The sequence below is a fragment of the Chlamydotis macqueenii genome, chromosome 16 (assembly GCF_036417535.1).
Source record: "Chlamydotis macqueenii isolate bChlMac1 chromosome 16, bChlMac1.mat, whole genome shotgun sequence".
NCBI lineage: Eukaryota > Metazoa > Chordata > Aves > Otidiformes > Otididae > Chlamydotis > Chlamydotis macqueenii.
In genome coordinates this window covers 5929848-5952232 of record NC_141571.1, presented here as the reverse complement: position 1 = coordinate 5952232, position 22385 = coordinate 5929848, and the positions used below count along the sequence as shown (strand labels likewise).

General features: G+C 55.3%; 1 protein-coding gene across 1 annotated transcript; it reads left to right on the top strand.

The window, feature by feature from the left end:
• Nucleotides 1-548: 548 nt before the first annotated feature.
• RBPJL (recombination signal binding protein for immunoglobulin kappa J region like) lies at nucleotides 549-18007 on the top strand. The gene is made up of 13 exons (XM_086761070.1): nucleotides 549-677; nucleotides 3790-3958; nucleotides 6513-6579; nucleotides 12593-12718; nucleotides 14309-14379; nucleotides 14602-14717; nucleotides 15406-15580; nucleotides 15693-15830; nucleotides 16417-16526; nucleotides 16611-16751; nucleotides 17099-17254; nucleotides 17444-17547; nucleotides 17734-18007. Exons 1-13 carry the CDS (start codon nucleotides 549-551, stop codon nucleotides 18005-18007), a joined length of 1776 nt encoding a protein of 591 aa, XP_086617196.1.
• Nucleotides 18008-22385: the final 4378 nt, after the last annotated feature.

Below are 22385 nucleotides of genomic sequence, written 5' to 3'. Positions count from 1 at the left end.
CCTCCATGGAGCAAACCCGAAGGATGGGGCATGGCAGGGAGCAGGGTGAGGGACACAGCCAGTTCCGCACCCTCCTTGCTGTTACAGAGGTGAGGGCTCCAGATACAGAATTGTAGAGGGGATGACGCAGACAGAGGAAGAAGGTAGAGCAGCCCAAGACGCGGTGTTCCCACTTCACCTGCCTTTCCATGTACCCTGTTTTGTTCTGCACAGCTTTCCTCTGTGGAGATCCAATCAGGCAGTTTTGGCAGGCCAGAATTCAAGTCCCACAAGTGTTATTTGATGAAAGCATCAAAAATCCCCAAAACAAGTTCAGGAGCCTGAACACAGACTCCTTGTGCTTAGGACACCAGAGTCCTGCCAGGACAACCGCAGAAAGACAGCAAGAGCTGGCCTCAGGCTGGAGGAGGGGGACACAAATTGTCAAGTCCTCGGCAGGACAGCAAGTCATCCTTCAGGTCCATGCCTGAGAAAAGGGGTGCCCAAAAAGCACCCATGGGACCAAGAAAGGATGACCGAAGCGTGTCTTACCCCACCTCTCAAGGTGCATGGCTCTCAGCGGTGCCTCTGCTGCTCACGAGCACTACATCCACCCTCAGGACCATTTCACAGGCAGCGGTGACTTTGCACTCAATCACAGCTCCAGCATCCCAGTGCTCACCCTCCACAGTGGCTGGGTGACGAGCTGCAAATCCCATGAGAGAGGACAGCAATGAAGTTTTCAAAGCAGGGAAGTGTCATGGAGCATAAGCACACCAAAACCAGGAAAATGGCACAAATTTCCAGGCCAAAATTTCCCCACCCCCAACCTTTTCAAGGATTGGTGTGTCCTTGGTTCTTCCCAAACACACGTGTGGGAGAACAAGAGCAGACTCTTTCCGGGACATCACAGTACTCTCCGGTTACAACGCTATGGCAGCTTTACTGGGCCAAGTGCCACCTGGAAGGACACGCTGTTTGAGAAGCGAGGCCGTATTTCTCAAACAGCACATCACGGCTCCAAACCCCGCAGGAGCGAATCGACGGGAGTGCTGTAACAGGGAAACCTTGCTGGATGTGGAAGGGGCTTCTCTTTCCCTCCCCATGCTCCCGCAGAAGGCCGATTCCCCGTTTTGCGGGGCGGTCTCCTGCCCTCACTAGGATTAGTGTATTCACAGGGAGGGCAGGAGGTGGCGGGGTTCTTCTCCAGGTCCATTTGCAGGGTGAGTGGCAGATGTCTTTGTCTCACAGCTCATGGACCTAAAATCATAGAAGAGTTTGGGTTGGAAGGGACCTTTAAAGGTCATCTAGTCCAACCCCCCTGCAAGGACCAGGGACGTCTTAATCTTAAATTTAACATTGTACAAGTCCTGACATGCTTACGGCATGAGATGACATTTGGAGACCCCTTGAGAGGGCAACACTGGGTGGAGCAATGGACAGAGCAACCCCTTTCAGATGTCCTCCACAACAGCACATGGGGTCTCTCTCTGACTCCAACCTGTTCCTGAAAGACCTCCCAGTGCTCGGCAGCTCAGCCAGGAGGAAAGCCTCCTGCCCAGCCAGCCTCTGCACCGAAACACCCCGTACCTGGGCTGCCGCAGCCACAGCTGGCAAGAAGAAACGCCATACTCACTTGCAAATTCAACACGGCCTTTCGAAGCGCCTGGTAAAGATCTGGCCAAGAGGAAAACATCAGACGGTCAGACAATTCTCCTTGCACAACTCATCATGTCAAGAGACAGCTCCTATTTCAGGACTGCTGGTGGCATCTCTCCATTCCTCGCTGTCCCACTCAGGACCTTAGGCTGCACTTGTCCCCTGAGCTGTGTGAGAGGCAAACTCGCCCCTGCTCCTATCCGGTATTTTAAGCAAAACTGAAGGGATTTGGAATACTTTTAGATTTTGATGAAGAGTGATCAACAGGGGAAACATCCACCTTACTGACTCTCTTCAAAAAAAGTAAATACTCTTCTGCAAACGGGCCCCCGGAGGACTGCTGATCGGGGCCAAGAGACGTCAAACTTGGGAGGAAAGGAGGTCTGGGCCATCCAGAAGCTGAGGCAGCAATCCATTGCCCAAGTTCTGCTCTGGGAGGAAGGTGTTAGAGAGCATTTTTTTTCCCCAGAAATATGCATGTTCAACCACAAAGGAAAGAGAAATGGCCCAGAGCAGCTCCTGGGCTGATGCAGAGTTTGTCAGCTGAGCCCCTTGGTGCAGCAGAGATCTCCAAGCAATGAGATTGACAGTTACTAGCAGGACGTCTGTCTCCCAAATCTGCTGGGACCGATATCCCCAGCTGACCTCCAGCAAGCTTACACGGCACAGACAACCACAGCGAGTGAGCGCCTGCTATTTCAGCCCCACAATCATACACTCATCGCCTGACCTCCTTCTCCAAATCTTTATATCATATTTCTCGCTCTGGAGACGTGACTCAATGTGTTGGCATAAGGAAATACGCCAGGAGAATATTCTCGTGCCTCTCCCCTTTATTCTACCCATCCTGCTATGTGTTTAATTGAAATAGCAGAAAGCGAGGAGCACTTGGCGGCTGCAGAAAAGCATGCGGAGACTTTTTGGCCCTCCTCAAGACAGAAAAAAAAAAATGAGCTGGTTCAATTCTTTGTCTAGATACTTTTCACAGGGAGAACCCCAAAGGCAGCACGGGAAACTGCTCCCACCCAACTTCAGGGCTGCCACGTCCCTCTGACAGCAGGGTGGCAGAACTGCTGTCCCGGGACCAGGATGCTGTCACCTCACAGGAGATGCACCAGAGTGCACCAGATGCACCAGATTCCACCAGCACCGCAGTGGTCTGTGGCCCCACCTCTGCCCACGCCGCAGAGCACGTGCCTTGGGGACCCTTGCGCCTCAGCATCGTCCTGTCGTCAGCTGGCACAGATGCTGTGTGGAAACCTCCTGCGAGATCTTCTCAGGGACTCAAAGCAGCATTCGAGGCTGTGGCTGAGGACCACTTGACCTCAACTTCCCCCCTATGTAGGATGAGCCCTTTTTTTTGGTCAGCTCACAAGCAACTAGTTTGAAATCGTCTAATTCTGTTGCTTTTACTGAGTCCTCGCCAAGGTGCCTACAAAGTCTTTGCTTCCAGGAGAGATCAGGGAACCGTCTGAGGGTGCTTCGCTGAGGCTTTCAGGCCTCATGAGGCTCTCCAAGGAGAGTCCTACAGCATGGCATGAGGAACCAGAGACCAGGAGAGTCAAAGCCACTTGCTGAAGGCTGTGAGAAGTCCATGGCAGAGCCGGGACACGGGCTGGCTCTCCCACCTGTATCCCGGGATGAGGGCACAGACCCAGCTGGGGTGAAACAAGGGCACTTCAGGGAGCAGAGGGAACGCCCGGATGTGCTTTAGAGAACCCGGGCAAGGAGGAACTGCTCTCACCTGACATCTGCCTCAACAACTCGACACCAGAGGTTCAGCAGATGACAGGGAGAGGGAAATGCGAAAGCGCTAATGAGATTGCTGCCTGGCACTTGAGCACAGACTGAAATGTTTTGTGTCACTCTCGTCCTGGCTGGTACTGTCAAAGTGAAGGCAAGATGTTGTGAAAAGAGGAAAAAAACGAGGGGGATGTCTAACGTGACACTTCGGGGAAGCCATCCAAGTCCAGCTGCAAGCGTAGGAGCTGTGAATACCCAAAGGCAGGGCTTTTCCATCCTTCTCAGCTTGTAGACCCTGCTAATTTTCCAGCCAAGAAACAGACTCTTGTGCAGTGGGTTACCTCTGCTGTCACCAGACCTGCTCCTGCTGATGCCTGCCGTAGACCATGGACTCCTACGGGTCCGCAGGCTGCGACTCAAAGACTCCTGAACTTATACATTGGCAATCAACCAGCGAAGCAGCATGGGACGCAGCCCAGAGATGAGAAGGCTGAAGTCTGGAGAGAAACCAAGTTACTGCCAGCTCTCTGCAAGGGACCACAGCTGATCCCCATGGGATGGGCACCAGAGGGACCAGGTGAGTGATGGATTCACGCGTGCAACCAAGGGCTTGCGAGGTGAGAGATCAGAAATTTGCGGACAAAGAGACACAGGCAAAGGCAGAAAGTTGCTAGGGAAGAAGGATCTGGCCTCCAGTAAAAGCACGAGGACAGACACCCTTCCTGAGAACCAGAAAAGCTCCAGGCACAGGATCAGGCACGGCAGCCCAGGAGCATCCCGCATGGAAACGCACCAGTCTGGAGTCTCCAGAGCACGCGCCTATACCCCACCCTGCTTTAACACGGCTGTATTTACAGTTAGCCAGGACAGGAGAGCGGACAAAGTCCTTCTAAATGCTAAAAATATTACTCAACACCTAAAACTACATCCATGCTGCAAGTGCCTGCAGAGGGCCAACTCCTGCCAGCCCGCAGCAGCTGACAGAAAGCGCAGAGTCCGGGTCCCCGCGCCCAGCTGCGCAACAGAGCCCTTACGGCAGCTGCGGGAGCTCCCTTCCAGCCAGCGGAGCCCCAGCCACCCATTTGCTACTCTTTGGGCCCAAAGTGGAGAAAATGCCCTTACTGAGAGGTAACGACACGCAGCAGGAGCCGCTCGGCCTCCCGGCACGGCTGGAGGAGACACAAGTGACATCTGGCACAAGAGGGACTGACTGGTTCTGGGGGACAAGCTGGTTTTTATATGTTTCTTTATAAGCCCCACTCAGTCTTTCTTTTTTTTTTTTTTTTGCTGTGTTTTTCCCAGGTCCCATTAATTCCCCACGGTAGGGCTTGCGCGTAGACACAAACACTGCTGCTCTCCCCCTCCATCAAGGATTTGTAAATGGCATTTTATGAGCGCTGAGTTTTTAACAAGGCAGGCACGCTGCTCGAAAGCGAACAAAGGGGCCCCTATTGGAAACTTTAAAGATGTTTAAACAAAGGCTTCTCTTGAAAACCTTTAACCCCTAATGCCAACCTCAAGGGAAATGCTACGCTATGAGCAAGCGGAGCACAAGCCTCTTCTGTGCCCGCAGATCATCTACAACGGGCTGCCTTGCGGGCTCCGTCTTTTCTGTTTGCTGCTGTTGCCAAGAAGGGCAGCTCCCGAGCCCATCTTGTACTAATCACGTCAAATTTCTTTAATTCTTAAAAAAAAAAAAAAAAAAACACACCACAAAACTTACAACTTCCACAAAAATCAACAACAGCTTTTTCCAGTTGGACGCAGCAATGCTCTGCCTGCTTCGATGCAAAGTGTCATTCTACTACTAACACCAAGATCCCTCGCATGCTTTCCAGATGGGAATTTGCATTTCGGATGAGGCCACATTTATCCATATCCTGCTGGCAAATATCAGGGCTGCGATCCGAGAGCAGATTTCCCCCCCGCACATTTTTTGCTGCTATCAAATGCCAATCTAACGACATTCCTGAAAGATCACAAGAATCTGCCTGTGAAGCACAGTTTCTACTTGTTCCCGAGAACCTGCACGCTCACTGCTGGTGATTACTTGCTCCTGTTCTTGGAAAAAAAAAAAAAAATTATCTTTACTATCAAGAGACTCTACAGCCTGTCACGCAGGGAGGACTTCATAGTAACTTTATAAATAATCTGGGCTTGACTGAAGAAAAAAATCCTTTGAGTTTAGGCAGAAGACGTAAAGTTGTGTGTCCTGTCTCAGAGCCAGGGCGGGGAACAGGTTCCTCTCTGGAAGCCCTCGTCCCACCCCAGTCCCACCACACGCACACGGTCGCTCCCTTCGAGTGGGACAGTCCCGTTCCTGTGCCAGCCTCCTCACCAACGCCAGTTTCCCGCTCTCAAGTCCCAATTCCCAGATGGACCTGGCAGCTCTGTGCATCGCAGGATGAGGGGGAAAACCCTCGCAGAGCGTGTACCACCGCATCGCTCAGCTCCGCGCGCATCTCAGACGGCTGCGTGTTAGCACGCATACGATGAGCGCCAAACAATCCGATTTTCCAAACAAGTTTTTTCCCACGTAATTGCTTGCAACAGAAGTGCCCAAAGCTATTTTTTTTTTCCTTGTGAAATGGTTGGAATTATAAGCCAAAGGTGAGCGATTGCTTGTGCAAACATATTTGTGAGTATGCACAGACCCAACTTTCCAGTCGTGCCGAAACGGTGCGGAATAGACCGAACGCACGCTTTTAAGCTCATCTTTTCGCAGGATCTCGATCTCACACTGCTCAGTGCACCCGGCCCGGCTGTGCCAGCCCTTAGCACCCCCTGCTAAAAGGGAACCCCGGTTGTATAAGCAGGAACCTGCCCGAAGGCTGGGCAAAAGGTGCGCGGGGCAGGGAGACCGCAAACGGCGCCGTCGAGTTTGCACCCTCCGCCCACCCACGCACCGAGGGTCGGAGTGGGGTACCGTGCTCGGGGGGGGGCTTCGGGACGGCTCCGGCCCACAGCTTTGCGGGGGAAAAAACCCACATCACAGGCTCTGCTCCCCCCCGCACCCCGGCTTTGCCTCCCGCTGTTCCCCTCTCTGCCAGCCCCGCTCCGCGGACCCCCCACCCCCGCGGGGCCGCGCTAACGCTCACCCCCCGCCTCTCCTCTCCTTTCCATCCCCGCAGGGCCCGCGGAGCCCCTCACTCACCCGTGCCGGCCGCGGAGCCGCTCCCCGCCGCGCTGCTGGGGCAGGTACGGCGGGCGCGGGGGCTGCGCGGAGCGGTGCGCGGCTCGGGGCGCGGCGGCGGCGGCAGCGCTGGGCGGTGGCGGGGCCCCGCGGTATTTAACGGGGAGGGGGGAGCGGGGAGGGGGGAGCACTGGGGCGGGCCCGGCCCCGGGGCAGCGCTTTGGGGGAGGGATGGGGGGGTCCAGCCGCCTCCCACTGCCCCGCGGGCCGTGTCCGTGGGCGGGCGGGAGCTGCGCGCAGGTGGAAGCGGGGATGGCCAGCGCTGTCCCGCGGCACCGGCACCGGCACCGGGCTGTGCGCAGCCCCTGGGTACCAGGAACTTACCGGCCAGGGAGAGAAGCTTGCTTTTCTCTTTTTCTTTTTTTTTTCCCCTCGTTCTTTTTTTTCTTTTTCCTCTTTTTAATTGTTTTTCTTTTTTATATTTTCTTATTTTTCCTTTTTCTTGTTTTTCTTTTTTCTGTCTCTTTTTTATTTTTTTTCCCTTTTTTCCTCTTTTTTCTTTTTCTCCTCTTTTTTCTTTTTCTTTTTTTTTCTCTTTTTTTTCTTTTTTCCTCTTTTTTTTCCTCTTTTTTTTCCCTCTTTTTTCCTCCTTTTTTTTTTCTTTCTTTTTCATTTCTTTTTTTTTTTTTCCCTTCTTTTATCTTCCCCCAGTGTGAGAGTGTGCTCAGGATCCCCATAAACTCAGAAACTCCTGGAAAAAAAGACAGTCCAAGCTCAATGCCCATTCAAGCTGAGTGACCTAGGAGTTCAGGAACCTCTGCGGGTAGTGGCTGCGGTGTGGGGAGGTGGATTTGAACGGGAGAGCTGCAGAGCAGAGCTCTGATGGCTATAGAGCCTCGGGTCACGCTTCCAGTAAGACGGTCAACTGATGCGCCCAACTGTAGCGATGGAGAGCATCATCAGAGGCTTCTTAGACACCCTGGAATAGATCTTCCCAGCCCTCCATCTCTTCTCAACACTTCCATCAGTCTACTGGTGGTAGGAACCACCTTTGGTGCTTACGGGACTGTGTTTTAGTGCTTTAACAGCACTTTCCTTCTTCTTTGCACTAACATTAAGTGGCTACATGAGAAACAGAGAAAGAAGACTACAGTAAACCACCCACATTATCTGAATTTTTTAGCAGACGAGCCAATACTGCATTATTGCACTTGGGCATTTGGAGGGTGTTGGTGCCACTGGGGCAAGCGCCGGGCAGCTGGGTGACCACCCTGGCTGGCCCCCGTCCCCCGCAGAGCTCGCTGCCGCAGGGTTTTTGTGCTTCCTGTTCTCAGCTGGTGTTTGCCGTTGGCGTGGTCGATAAATCCCCCAAGCCCAGAAAAGGCTGAATTTCACTTGTGTGTGCAGTAAGGAAAATATAGGATTTATAAATACTCATGCATATAGAAGGGCTTGTGGGTTGGGTTGGTCTGGATTAAAGGAGGTATTGAAAAATGAGGGAAGCCAGAAACTGCAGACTTCTCATTTCTGTGATTTCTAATGGCTTTTCCTTTTGCATAAACATTGCATTGACTCCATACCCAGGAGCACTGCAGGCATTTTCTCCCCTGCTCTGTACAAAATATAACCCAGACCTCTCAAATGGATATTTTTTTTATTAGGGCGTTTGGTTTCCCCAAGCCCAGGAAGGAACAATTGCCCTCTGTGGCAGCAAGTCCCCAGTGAGCCGCCGAGCAGCGGTCTTCTGAGCAGGGCAAACAGGGAAAAGCAAGGAATTAAAATGCTACATTTCATTGTTACCTGTGCTTGAGGACAGTGTTAGCAGGAGTTAAAGTTCTTGTATAAAGAGCTGACTTGAAGACCCAGTTTCTAAACAATAGCTGCTGGGATCGTGTTTTGGTCTCCTGAGTCAGGTACTTTCATTCCCAGGGGACCAAAAAAATCAGATCACTTCCTCTGCAGCCTGAGCTGGTGAACGTCAGCAAACTGGAAAGCAGCAGCTCAGGAGGCGGTTCGCATCTCCCGGTGCCTGTAGAGTGCTCGCTCTGCTCCTGGGGTCACCCAGGGGTGCACACACAGGGTCTTGTGGGACTTGGCAGCCCCATCTGCCCTCACAGAGCAGCAGGTGATGTGGGGAGCAGGATCCGTCCCTCACCACAAGCGTGGCTGTCTCGGCAGGGACGGCGCTGATGGAGGCCCCCCACGCTTGTTGGTAGAGAGGCGAGGGCTAATTTGCAGTGTTAAACACCGGCTCTCCCAAAATCAGCAAGGTGACCGCAGGGTCCAGCCCTACCAAAGCCTCTCAGCTTGAAAAAGCACACAGAGCACTCCTCGTCTTCCTCGTTTCCCAGGGAAGAGGTCACAGCAAACACCCTGGGTACCCTGGGTCTCTCCCTCCTCCAACACCCCCAGAGATGCACCTCGAAGCGCGCTCGCACCCTCTCCTGCAGCACATCCCGACCTAAAGCGAGGGAAAAGCCTCTGTGGCGAGGGATGCCAGGGAAAGGCTTGCAAAAATCGGCGTAGGAGAAAGGCAGGGGCTCGCCCCTCGCTCTCCTCCCCTGCTTCCACATAATGCCCAACTGTGTGCGAGAGCGGTCGGGTCCCAGCGGAGACCTGGGGCTCTGAAAAGGCGGCTTTTAGCGTGAGCTCTAAAACCCCAGCCCGTGCGCTGCTGCTAACATGACACTGAACTAACACTGCACTACAATCAAAGCATTTTAATAATTTAATATAATAAATGTCAGGAGGAGTGAATAATTCCCTGTAACCCCGAGGAGGCTGTAGGTGCCAGGAGGAGCCAAGTGGGTACATTGAGCTGCTCTAGCAATAGCCCTTTGACACGCTGAGGGTAAATTTAAAGCAGATGATGGATGCTGGGTGGTCGCCTCGGTGGGCAGAATGGTGAGCACTGTTCAGAAGTGCGTCACTCAAACAATTTAGCCTCAAAACATGGAAGGCAATGGCTGCAGAGAACGGACAAGAGAAGAAAAGCCAAGTTTCTAGGTAGTCGGTCCTGCCGCTAGACATCAAATCTGAAGAACCACGGTCTGTTTACCTGTCTTTGGCACGCACGTTCCCGCTTCAGGCAGTAAATAGCACGTGGATAATTATTCCAGGAGGCTCTTCAATAAGCTCCAGGCAGTAACCCGCGTGCCTCTGGTGTTACGTACGGATGACAGGGAGCAGCGATACCTGCACAAGCCTGGCCCTGCCCCGGGCCGGTGCGGCGGGAGGCTCTGTGCAGCAGGCGTTGCTGCTGGCCACGCTGTCAGCACACGTCTTATCCACAGGGTTTTGGCAATTTGCTTCTGAGCAATCCCTGTCATTGCCTGGCCTCAGTACCAGGCTGTTCCTTACTCTGGCGATGGGTTAATGGGAGAGGCTCCCTCCAGCAGCTCCCAGACCATGAGCTATAGGGATGGGTGCTGGTGACCGTGTGGGTACCGGGGGGTGACACTAACAGGGATGGAGCGTGTGTGCCCACAGCAGCAAGGACCCAAAGCTACTAATTTTGCACTGAATACTGAATGATGAGACTCACCAGGAAAGAATTCACACACCCAGCCTGGTTCTCCCCTGCTCCGTGCCTGTTGTCTCTGACGAAGTGAGGGAAAAGTGCTGCGTAAAGGAGCCAGCAAGGTTTAGTACTCGTTTTCCACTGTGTTCTGTTAGTGCAGAAGAATAGCCATGGTCAGGCCAACGGACAGCCTTTGCCTTGATCCATTTCCACATCGATCCTGATCCCAACCAAGAGTTCTGTAAAAAAAAAAAAAAAAAACAAACAAAAAAACCCAAACCAAAACAACAAACAAACAAAACCAAAATCCCACAACTTTTGCAGAGAGATTCCCAAATGGTGCTTTTAGATGAAGGAAAAATAGCAAAGACAGATCAAAGCTGAACTCACGCTACTGCTTGGCAGCGGAGGAGTGAGACAGCTGCAGATCGCCATTATGGAAAAAGATTAAATAACTTTCTTACGGGTTCTCTTTGGCTGTGTATAAACCAGTTAGTAGATAACCTTGCTGAAAATCTTCACTCTGGCCATTCTAAGGAACTAATCCTAGAGAAGGCACTGGTGGGACACTGGTCGATAAAGCTCAACTTCAGCACGCTGGAGCAAGAGTCCCCCAGCCGCACGATGGAGGGGCGGCGAGCACAGATCCAGCCTGGGCACGGGGGCTGTTACGGGCGATTGGAGGGTCTGTCCGGCAAAGGAGCCCCGGCTGCCTTGCCGTGAGTGCCGGCCAGGGCTGAGCCCGGGGCCCTGGTTTTGGCAGCAGCGCCGGGGCTGCCACGGGGAGAGGAGCTCGGTTGCAGCGCATGCTCTGCGAGCCATGCCCTGCAGTCAGGAACGGGCTTGCCGTGGCCGTAAAACATTCCTTTCCCAGATGCAGAGCAGCAGCTAATGTTGTGGGTGACGCTGGCACCAGCTGTAAATTGGATTTTGGCAGAGTTCTGTCGATTTATGCTTGCTGGGGATCTGGCTAACACGTCTCAGATAAGGAACTGAGAACAAGGAGGGCAGGAGATGATATTGCCCGTCTGAAAACTGAGCAGAGCAGCGATGGGCAGATCTGTGGAGTGCAGACCCTCAGGTCCCTGTGGGACTATCCAGAGGAGACACTGAGTAAACATTTGCTCGTGTGGGAGATGTGTTTGTCTTCCACATACAAACAGGACAGCATCAGCTCCGTCCGTGGCGTGGGAATGCTGGAAGTACAGGGATACACATTTAAAGTGAGTTGCAATGTGCGTCCTAGAAGCTTCTCCTCTGAGCGATCCTCCAGCACTGCCCGGAGTCTCCGGCCACTTCCTCCCCATGGCTTAGCAGCGCGTTTGCAGCCATCCTTGGGGCTTCCCACCCTTCTCTGGCCACTGCTGTTCCTCTCTGTCTTCGGCGCAAGGCCATTGCTGTGTGGAGAGGTCATGAGTGACCCCAGCAACCTTGGGAGGGTCAAGAGCCAGAGCCTGAAGCCAGTTTCCCTACAGCTTTCTCTCTCCTGAGGATGCTGCATCTGGTTTGGGTCTGAGGCTTATCCAGGTGGGTCCAAAAACATCCTCTGGGCATGCAGAGCAGAAAGACAGAGCCATTGTTCAGATACCAGCAGGTAGGAACACCCCGTTGAGCAAGGGAAGGGAGCTCAGCACATGGAAGAAGTGAGCTCAGGCTTAAGCCAAGACCCTTTCATAGCCAGCCAGGCTGGGTCCCCTTGGTAGGAGCGATTTCTCCTGAGTGTGCCCAGCTGCAACGTGCCAGGCATTGGCAGATATGCCAGCAAGGGTCACCTGCATCCCTTTCCTCTCCTCTGGTTTCTTCTTATCCAGCCGAAGGTACTTGGGGGGTTTAGGGGCTTTCAGTAGGGCAGGAGCTGATGGACTTCAGCTGGGTGGTCTCGCCTCCTCTGCAAGCAAGACGGCATCACAAAAGGTCTCCCCAGTAGACACCCCATAACCCTCCCCTCTCAGCCCCCAGTTTTTGCATGTGTGTCCCAGGTGGCAGAGCAGGGCACCTCTGGTTTGGACCTACTGGTTAACGCCCAGCCTACTGAGTTAGCAGAGTTAAATGTTGGGTGTGTGGGAACACCTTCTAGTTAATAGAGCAGAAACAATGAGCAAAATCACCCTTTTCTTAGGTCTCAGAGAAAAATGCACCTATTTTCACCCAACAGCCCTTGTAGAAGCTGACAGCAACACTGCCTTGCATGGCAGCTCCCCAGCTGCACTCACGGCTCAGCAGCATCGTTTCCCAACTCACCAAAAAGCCGTAGAGCAACAAGCACCTCAGGTGGAAAAATGATCAGTTAAAGCACTGCCACCATTGTGTGGGACTAGAAGTCTGAAAACTCATGAATTGAGTTACTCAAACTTTTTATTCCTCGGTGCCAACCCTGGTCTCGCAGCGGCTGAGATGCAATCTGAGCTCCAGTGCTTTCCGATGGGAAAGCCTCTCTGCCTTCCCCACCTTCCCTGGATGCGGAGGGAGCTCCCGGCTCCCTGCTCGGCACAGGGCTGGTAGGGCAGGCGAGGAGCCCGGTTCTGGTGTTATGGTGCTGGGGGATCACTGTCTTGCAGATCCAACCCGTACCAAACCGACCTGCTTCGAGACAGCGTGCGGAGGTACCTGCAGCTGCCGACAGATCAGACGGTGCTGATACTGCACGCCAAAGTCGCACAGAAGTCGTACGGCAATGAGAAAAGGTAGGAGATGGCTCCAGCTCCTCTGATAGCCGCTTCAAACCCAGCTACCTGCCGACTGAGTTCAGCCTTGCTAGATTTCTCCAATTTAAGCTGGTGAAGCAAATAATTTGAGGTATGCCTTTTCCATCCACTCGCGACCTCTTTGCATCCAAAACCATAATTTAGTCTTCATGAACTGAAAAACACAAGAAAGATATTAGCCCCCTCCTGCATCCATCCCAGTTAGACATTCCCAGCGGCTAGGTTCCTCCCATGAAGTGCTGGAGATCAGAAAGATGAAGTAAAAGAAGGAAAGATACTATTCGAACCTTACCCCCAAGAATGAAATTACAAAGATGAAGAAGAGGAAAGGTTAGTGTTTTAAATGCTCTGGAAATCTTGTCCTAAAATCTGAACAGCCACAGCAGGGACTGGGGTATTTCCATCAATGCCCACAGCCTCCAAAAGCTGCTATTTTTGAAAACCCTTCCCACACTGCAAAAACACCTTGAGGTTCTGGCTTGAATCTCCAAAATCGCTACTTCTGGGTAGTGATGTCAGACTGCGGCACTGTAACGCAATTAATCCTCCATTAATCCCTGTGATATAAATGTTCCTCTGTTATTACCAAGTACGGAGTAGCTACGAGGCAAGGAGCTCTGCCTCCAAGGTGTAGTCCAGCCAGACCCCAGGAGACAGCTCTGGGCTGGGCTGGCTGTGCCTACAAAGTCCTCATCACATCCAGCCTCCTGCCAGGGGCTGCCGGTCCACAGGTAAAGGTTTTATTTTGGGACTGGGTTTTCCAGTCAGGAAGGAAGCCCTGGTGTCACTGAGCTTTCAGGAGAGGCTCCTCTCCCTGCTTCAGACCCTGTGCAAGGAATGAGGTCTGGAGAGGGAGAGGAACCCAGCGCAGAGCTCCCAGGTTGAAGTTTAAAGGTGCTGGTGCCGTTTTTCATCACGGTGGGAGCGAGGGGCCTGTGCTGTGGATGGCTTGGCTAAATAAACCCGTACCCAGGACTTTAGGGCTCTGAAATCTCCAACCCCCTGCACCGGTGTTTTCTCTGCTAGCACTTTACCCAGCACTGAGAGGATGAATTTGCACCGTTCACACAAGCGCAAAGACAGTGGAAACCCAAATAAAACACAGGAAAACAGGTTTCTAAAACCCTGGCTATAGATTTATTTGCATTGGGCTCCAAACCTGGCTGTGAATGCAAACTCTGTTCCTGGCCTGCTGAAACTCCTGCATGGCAGGGGGCCCAATCCCCCCTTGGCTCGGGGCAGGGGCGGCCAGGCGCCCCGTCCTCCCCTCCTGGGGCCGTCCCGTGGCTGGTGGGCTCATGGCCACCAGCGGCACCAACAGATGTGGCAGCAGCTGCCCGGACGCTTCAGCAGACCCCGATTCTTCTGGCCAGCCCTGCCCATACCCCCCAGCTGGGAGGGTCCCCAGCCCCTCGCTGCAGCACCACGTCCCTCCCAGGGCACAGGGTTGCTCCCAGCACCGCCAAGCCCTGGCAAAAGTCTCCACTCTCAGCACAGCCATCTCACCACCCCCAAGCACCTTTTATGCATACCGGAGTGCAGTAAGAAAATGTCCTCTTGTCTCTGCAGGTTTTTCTGTCCCCCACCTTGCGTTTACCTGAGCGGGCCGGGATGGAAGTTAAAACAGGAGCAGATAAAAGGTAAGTGCTGGGCGGCAGCCCTCGACCTCTCCTCCCTCCCTTCCCGTGCCACGGCCTCTGCAAAGGGGAGAGTGACCCAGTTGATTTTTATCTTTGCTCCCCCAAACTTGAGACCGAGCCCTCTGTGGTCCAGACCTGGAGAGGGCTGGAGCCTGGGCCACCCCACCGTGCCAGGACGAGCCTAGGCGGGGGCTGGAGGGTGCTTCTCCCCATCTCTCCCAGCCAGGGACCTGGGAGAGGCGGGTTTTCAGGTGTGCGGGTACATGGGGCTGGACAGCATGGGCAGCAGCCAGATGGAGACCCAGAAGCTCAGCTTTGAGGAGCAGCCAGACGCCAAGGTAAAGCCCGAGGCTCCCTGGGGCTGTGCGGCGGCACAGGCTGGTTTTTCCCTGGTGTCACCCCACACCCTGTGATTCCACATCATCCCCTTCCTTGGGATGTTGTGATCCTTCCTTCCTAGGAACGTTCTCCCAACGAGCAGCACTTGCTGCTTATCGCGAAAGGAAAGCCTGGTCTTTCACTGGAGGATAAGCAGCTAAATAAAACCCTGATCAATCCCAAAGTTCATAAGCTTCAGCAGAGCTCTGGCATCTTCTGATGGGGAAGAAAAAAAAAAAAAAAAAAAAAGAAAAAGAAAAAGCATTATCTGGGGTCCCTGAAGAGCAAGGGGTCTGAGTTGGGCCAGAAACCTTACAAAAGTGCCTTTGTCCACAGTGCTTGGTTTGCTGCTAAGGCACGGCGGGGAAAGCATAAACCCAAGGCAATTTCTCGTGTTATGTGGGATAAATCACACGTGAACATTCATTTCCATGAGGAATTCTCTGCCCCCAGTGTAAATAAAGCCTCTGCCGATCCCCAGCTCTTCATTCCACCTGTAATAACATCTCTGGTCGTTCCCCCTTTAAATGAACCCTCTTTGAAAGGGCACTATTATGTCCTCGCGGGGCGGTGAGGAGGATGAGGAGGGCGAGGAAGGCTGGCGGGGCCGGGCTGGAGCTGCCGGCAGCCCCTCTCTGCCCTCGGCAGGGCTTCGGCTGCGCCAAGGCGCTGTACATCTCTGACGCGGACAAGCGCAAGCATTTCCGCCTGGTCCTGAAGCTCTTCTTCAGCAACGGGCAGGAGATTGGCACCTTCCACAGCAAGCTGATCAAGGTCATCTCCAAGCCCTCGCAGAAGAAGCAGTCGCTGAAGAACACGGACCGTGCGTACGGGGATAGCTGGTTCCTGCCGGGCTGGTTACACCAGTAACCAGGACTTGTCCTCCCTTGGCTTGACACCAGGACCTGTGCTAACCCAGCCCCCTCTCCCCACAGTCTGCATCTCCTCGGGTTCCAAAGTCTCCCTCTTCAACCGCCTGCGCTCCCAGACCGTCAGCACCCGCTACCTGTCCGTCGAGGGGGGGGCCTTCATCGCCAGCGCCAGGCAGTGGGCAGCCTTCACCCTCCACCTGGGTAAGGAGCCTCGCGGGGCCGCTGACACCGGCCATGCCCAGGGCTCGCTGCCTCCAGCCCTGGCTTCCTTCCCCACTCCTGCGAAGCCAGTTCCTGGGAGCAAAAGGGACAGGAATTAGCCTGGGGATGTGGGATCCTGGCTCAGGTCTCACCTCTGCCCAGTGTTCCTGGTGTATCTCTGGAGCCGATGGCTCTTTCCCACTGGCCTTGAGGGTTGGCATCATCCTGAGATGATCTCATCCCCCTGAGAGCACATGGGCAGTGACCAGGGCAGCAAGAGCTGTACCAGCTTGGAGGCTCACAAATCCAAGCAAATAATTTGCCTGGAAGAGGCCAGAGCCCACAGCATCCTTGCCCACACTGCCTCCAGCAGTGTTGCTGCAAGATGCTGCATCCCAGTCCCACTCTTCTGTGCTGGGCTCCCGGGGAGCAGTGATCTCTCCAAGTAGCGAGCACCTGCAGGGCAGAAAAAATCAGTAAGAAAGCGCCGGGAGCACAGCCAGACCTGCACATGACAAGGCAGCCCAGGTTAACCCGCTCCCTCACGGCTCCGAGCAATGACTCTGCCTCTCTCCTTCCCGTGAAGCCGATGAGCGCTGCGCCCAGAGCGAGTTCCCCCTGCGGGAAGGGTATATCCGCTACGGCTCCGTGGTCCAGCTGGTCTGCACGGCCACCGGCATCACCCTGCCTCCCCTGGTAAGCCTTCCTCCCCGCCGGTGTCAGGCACCTCGCCGCTCTGAGCAACGGGTACCATCCCTGGGATGACGCTGCTGCCCACAGATCATCCGGAAGGTGACGAAGCAGTACGCCATGCTGGACGTGGACGAGCCCATCTCCCAGCTCCACAAATGTGCCTTCCAGTTCCAGGGCAGCGACCGCATGTACCTGTGTCTCTCCACGGAGAAGGTGATCCAGTTCCAGGTACGGCAGCGCGAGGAGGAGCGAGGACTCCTGGGGTGCTCCTCGTCCTCTCTCCAATCTCCTCTGTGTTGCCAGTGTCTGGGAAATATGTCACTGGGAGGGTCTTCCAGAGAAGGGAGGTTTCATCCAAATTAAGGTCAGAATCGCTGCAAAGCCATCTGCCTCCAACTTGCTGCTTTGGTGGGGACATAGTCACCAAGGTCTTTGCAAAGGCATCATGATCCCTGTTTCCCAGCAAGCGAAGCACGTGCTGGAACTGAGATGCCAAGGGCAGAAGCCAGGCGTCCTGGCCCTGGTGCCGTGCTGTCCCTGCTGCAGCATGTTTGGAACTGTGACACTCTCCACAGGCATCTCCCTGCCCGAAGGAAGCCAATCGGGAGCTGCTGAACGACGGTTCCTGCTGGACCATCATCGGCACCGAGACAGTAGAGTACACCTTCAGCGAGAGCCTGGCCTGCGTCCGCGAGCCTGTCAGCCCCGTGCCGCTCATCACCGCCCTGCAGGTAGGCGCAGTGCTGGCCACCCCCACCTCTCCATCACCTGCTCAGCATCTCCTGGTTTTGGGATGCTGTGGGAATGCCCGGGTCCAGACCGCTGCGGCGGGAATGGGACACACGGGCAGAGCATCCTGTGGGAGAAGAAGTCAGGCTTGTTCCACCATGTAACACTGCCCTGCGCTCTGCCCCTCGCAGCTCACGGGCGGCGGGGACGTGGCCATGCTGGAGGTGCAGGGGGAGTATTTCCACCCACACCTCAAGGTCTGGTTCGGAGACGTGGAAGCAGAGACGATGTACAGGTAACGCGGCCAAGGGGTCCAGGGAGCAGGCAGGGAACGGCAGCCGGGTTTGGGCAGTGCTGGGAGGGACGTGGCTGCTGACCTCGGGGACGGGGGCACTTGCACTGTGCGTTCTGTCGGACCGTCCACTCCTGCGGCAGGCCCTCCTGGGTTCATGCATGTTCTCCTCCTCTGTGCTGTTCCCAGGAGCCCCAAGTCCCTCGTGTGCGTCGTCCCTGACGTCTCTGCCTTCGGCAGTGACTGGCGGTGGCTGCGATATCCCATCACCGTCCCGCTCCTGCTGATCAGGGACGATGGCCTCATCTACGCCAGCTCGTTCACGTTCACCTACACCCCAGAGCAGAGCTTCATTCCAGGGCAGCAGGTCCTCTCGGATGTCCCCCAGGACTCGGACAAATTACTTGACAGCATCCATCAGGAGTTCACCAGGACCAACTTCCACTTCTTCATGCAGAGCTAGCAAGCCACGCGAGCAGAGGCTCGGCCTTGCCGCTGGCCCCGGGGAAGGGGAGCAGCCCTCAGCCGTGCCGGGGGTCCCTGTCCAGGGCTCGGGGTGGCCCCGCCGAAGGGTCCTCCCCATGCATTGAATGCCCACCGTGTCTCTTCTTGACGGCAGCATCTCACCCTGCTGAGGTCTCACATGAGAGCATCAATAAATCAGGCGTCAAGGACTCTCTACTGATTTGGTTGCTTTTTTACTGACCTCACAATCTACCTCCTGCGCTGGCGCAGAGCATCACAGCTCCTTTGCTGTCCTCAGTCCCTACATTCAAAGGCCAGGAGGGGCAGGAACGATGAAGGAATGTGACCTTGAGTGTTATTGATCCATACCAGGCATCCCCACATCAGTTCTGTACTTTTCACTAACGAGGAGCTGGTTTCCAGCAGCTGAATGCTCGGTACCAGATGGTTTGGTTTTTTACTGGAGGCCCAAATGGGGTTATTTCAAATGGAAAAGGAGAGAAAGAAAAACTGCAGTATGAAACCCAGCCCCTGCCTAGCTGGCACAGCTCTGCCGAGCGCTGTTGTTTTACACACTTACACACACAAACACACACACAGAGAAATTCCAGTGCCGGCCTCAGCAGCCAACTGCTGATCTAAAGATCCCGTAAAAAGAAGCCAGGTTTCTCGGAGCCGGACCCGAGCGTCACGCAGCGCGGGTCTCACAGCTTTATTTACTCCTCAGATCTCCATGGCATCAAAAGGCCCATGGTGTCCCTGGAAACCTGCTGGTTCGGCAGTTCCGAGCTGGGTTTTGAAACAACCCCACCGCCAAGCCCACGGAGGCGCTGAGCTCGGCGAGGGCGCAGGGGAAGCGTGGTGCGCCCCGACCCACAGCACCCCAGGAGCGCGGGGCGCCCAGCCCCACGCGCAGGCCCGCCACTCGCCTTACCTGCGCGTTTTGTGGCGTCCAGCGCGTTTCAGACGCCGGCACCGCGCAGACCGACAGCCCCCGGCACGCAGCCCATCCTCGGCCTCGCTGCGCGCATCCCATGCCACGCTGCAGCTCAGGACGCTGAATTTGGGGCTGCAGGGATCGACAGCCTTGCACCACCCAGCACGGAGACGCGGGGTGATGGCCACACATCTGTGTGCATCTGGAGCTGCAGCTGCTGGAAGGAAAATTCAGGAAGAAAGTTACAGTGCACGCCGACAGCCAAGGGCCGGCAGAGGAAAGGGCTGGCGGACAGAGGAAGGGCGACCACATGAAGATGTGCAGGGGGCTTCAAAAGGAAGCAAGTCCCTCGAGCAGGAGGCAGGTCCCAGGTGCTGGGAGCAGTGGTGAGAGACCTTGCTGATCCCGTTCCTGACAAACGTTCAAGGATCTTATCCAGGTGCCGGGGGTAGCGGGGGCTTCCCCTGTGCAACAGCCGCTTGGGCCACTCCATCCGCCCACGCTTACCATCCCCTACGCTCACCTTCCCGGCAAATCCACCCCACCCTGATCGTGACTGAGACTGAGGTGCAAGAAAACCCTTTAATCAATCTGAACAGAGGATCCTTCTGATCTCCCCAGAAAGCATTTTCCCCCCCATCTCCCCAGGAAAGGGCTGGAGGGCAGCGAAAGGATGGGGCCAAGCCTTTCAGTTTCTGCCTGCATCCCACGCAGGAGTGCCTGGAGCCCACAGCTCCTCAGCCTGCTCCCCTCTCTCGGAGCCTGGGGCATAATTCACGTTTTATGAATGGAAAGAGCCTTCAACTATATTTAGCAGCGGGCCGGTCCCGAAGGGCCGGAGGAGCGTTGCTTATTGACTTCAAGGGCTTGGAACAAGCCTGCCTTGTTATGTTTACGGTGCAGCGCTTTGCCGGAGAGGCCAAGAAAGCGCCGAGCGGCTCGTTCTGGAAGCCTGATGGATTAAGCAAAGAACCGCAGTAATTCAAGCCACATGGGGAAAGGGGAGAGGCGGCGGCGGGCGGGCTGGGGGGGCCTCGAGGGGCTCCTGCCTTCCCCCGACCGGCTACGGGCTGCGTTTGGTCTGCTTTCCACGGCAGGTCCCGCAAACGGAAACGAGGAGCTTTGCAGCTCCCGGAGGAGGCACTTCCCTGCCACAGGGAACATATGCTCCGTGTCGCGGCGGAGGAGCCGCTTGCATGGGCAGAGCTGTTTATTTGCATAATCACTGATTAACACAAATGTCTCGGACAGGCGCCAGCCACGCGGTTGTACATTCTCGCTCGCTCGCTCGCCGGCAGAGCCTGTCTGTGCCGGATCCTACAACAACCCAGCGTGTGTCGGGGAGACGCGCGGAGCTTCCCCCCGGCTCCAGAGAGCTGGGCTGCCCCTTGGAGCCCATCGAGCAGCTCTTTCCTATGCTCCTGAACTGCACTGGAGCGTTTCCCCATCCCCAAGGCAGCCAGAAACACGGCTATAAAATGAAGCATGAAAAAGCCTTCACATCACTCCAAGAGCTGGGGGTTTAGGAAAAGCATCCAATGCCTTAGGGATGCTCGGGATAACTGACACTGCGTGCAGCCGCGTGAGCATCCCTGGGTGATGATGGCGAGGCCTGAAAGCACCAGGGATGAAGGGTGAAGCTGGGGCTGCCTGGAGCCCCACCACATCAAGGAGACATTTCAGGTCCCAGAGGTGCACGTACCATCAAAAACATCGAGAAGAAAATAAAATCCTGGCTTTCCCTAAGTGAAGCAATATCCCAGAGGAGCACGAAGCCTGATTTCGGTCTGCCTCCCGGTCTGCCTGGGCTGAGCCGCACTGTCCCGGCCGTTTGGAAGAAGAGTTGCTGCCATCTAGTGAGCCCAGCCTGCTGAGCACCGCCACACTCATCACACCGCCTAGGGCCGGGAGCCGTGCTGGGCATTACCTGAGCATCTCTGGCCATCCCCAGGGGACATTTTTCTGTCCAACTCGGGGGTTTGGTTGTTTTTTTTTAAACAGCCATAGCATTGAGTTTTGCCCCCAGCCATACTGCAGGTTTGCTGATGGGTGGGCTGAGTGGGTTTTGGAGAGGGGGTGGCAGCTGTGGCACACAGGGGGTGTGGGGAATGTCCCCTCCCTGCTCACCCAGCCCAAGTCCAGCCTGGTGACACTGTTCTTGGCATTGAGGTGGCCGGCGGGCTGGCTTGCTCATAGGGCAATTTGCAACCACACCTGCAGAAAGGCCAGAAAAACTCTGGTTAAAGGGGGTTTTTGTACCCCCCTGATGGGGAGGGGTGGGCAGAGCAGGGAGCTGGCCAGGGGGCTGTAAGGAACGGGGCTGTGGGTGAGCATCACCGGGGACCCCGTGTCAGGGGTGCAGTGCTGCAGACACAGGGTGAGCAGGGCCACCCCCCTGGAGCAGCCTGTCCCCCCCAGCCCTTCACCTGGGGCTGTCCCTGTCACATAACCCCCAGGCAGAGCCTTCGGGTGGTCCAGTGGGTCCACAGCCCACACTGGTTGGTGTGAATGCCTGTATCACCAGCCTTCGAGCACGGGGGATGAGGGGATGCTGCTCTACCCACCAGCCAGGGGAAAGGTGCAGAGAAAAACCCCTTTCTTGGAAACGTGGTGCCGCTGGGGCTGATGCAGTGCACAAACGGCTCTCAATCAGCAAGACTGAACCAAAGGGCTGGTTACTGCATCGTGAGCCAAAAAAAATCCCCCTCCCTACCAAGCCCCCGCACTGGTCCCAGCCCTGCCCACAAACCACAGCGAGGTCCCATGACCCTGAGCATCCCTCCAAGGCACCCCCGGCCCCAGCCCAGCGCAGCCCTGTGCACGGGGCCGTAGGTTTGGGCAGTGCCCAGAAAACCTGTGCTGACTTTACCCTTTTCCTAACAAGGCTATAAATGACCTAGATGGGCAGCGGGATGTAAAACTACGCCAGGGCCAAAATAAGCTGAGTTGGGTGGCTGAGGAATTACAATTACCTGCTCAAGAGACTCCGAGTGCATCGGGAGCCGCCCAGGTGTGTGGCTCTGCTTGCCAGACTCTGAAAAAAAAAAAAAAAAAAAAAAAACCAAATTGCGTTAAGGATGGAGCAAACCAGAGACACCCATGGGTGCCTGCATCATGGGCGACGCCAGGAGCGGGCACTATTTGCCGCTGGGCTGCTCAGGGACAGAGGCTGCCACGCTTCCATGCCCACAGCTCAGGGTGCTCAGCCCTGCCTGTGCAGCCAAAAAGCCAGTGGAAAACTGAGTTTCCTTTTTTTTTGGTAGTTTTTTGATGTTTTGTTTTTTCTTAATAAAAAAAAAGTAGAAGACAAGCTCACTCCTGGCAAGCTGCGGACTCCCTGCAGCCCAGGGGCCAGCAGCATCCCAGTGGGATGCCGGGCTGGACCGCTCCCACCCGGGGCTTGCTGGCCAGATTCGGGGTGTGGGGTCAGCGCTGGCCA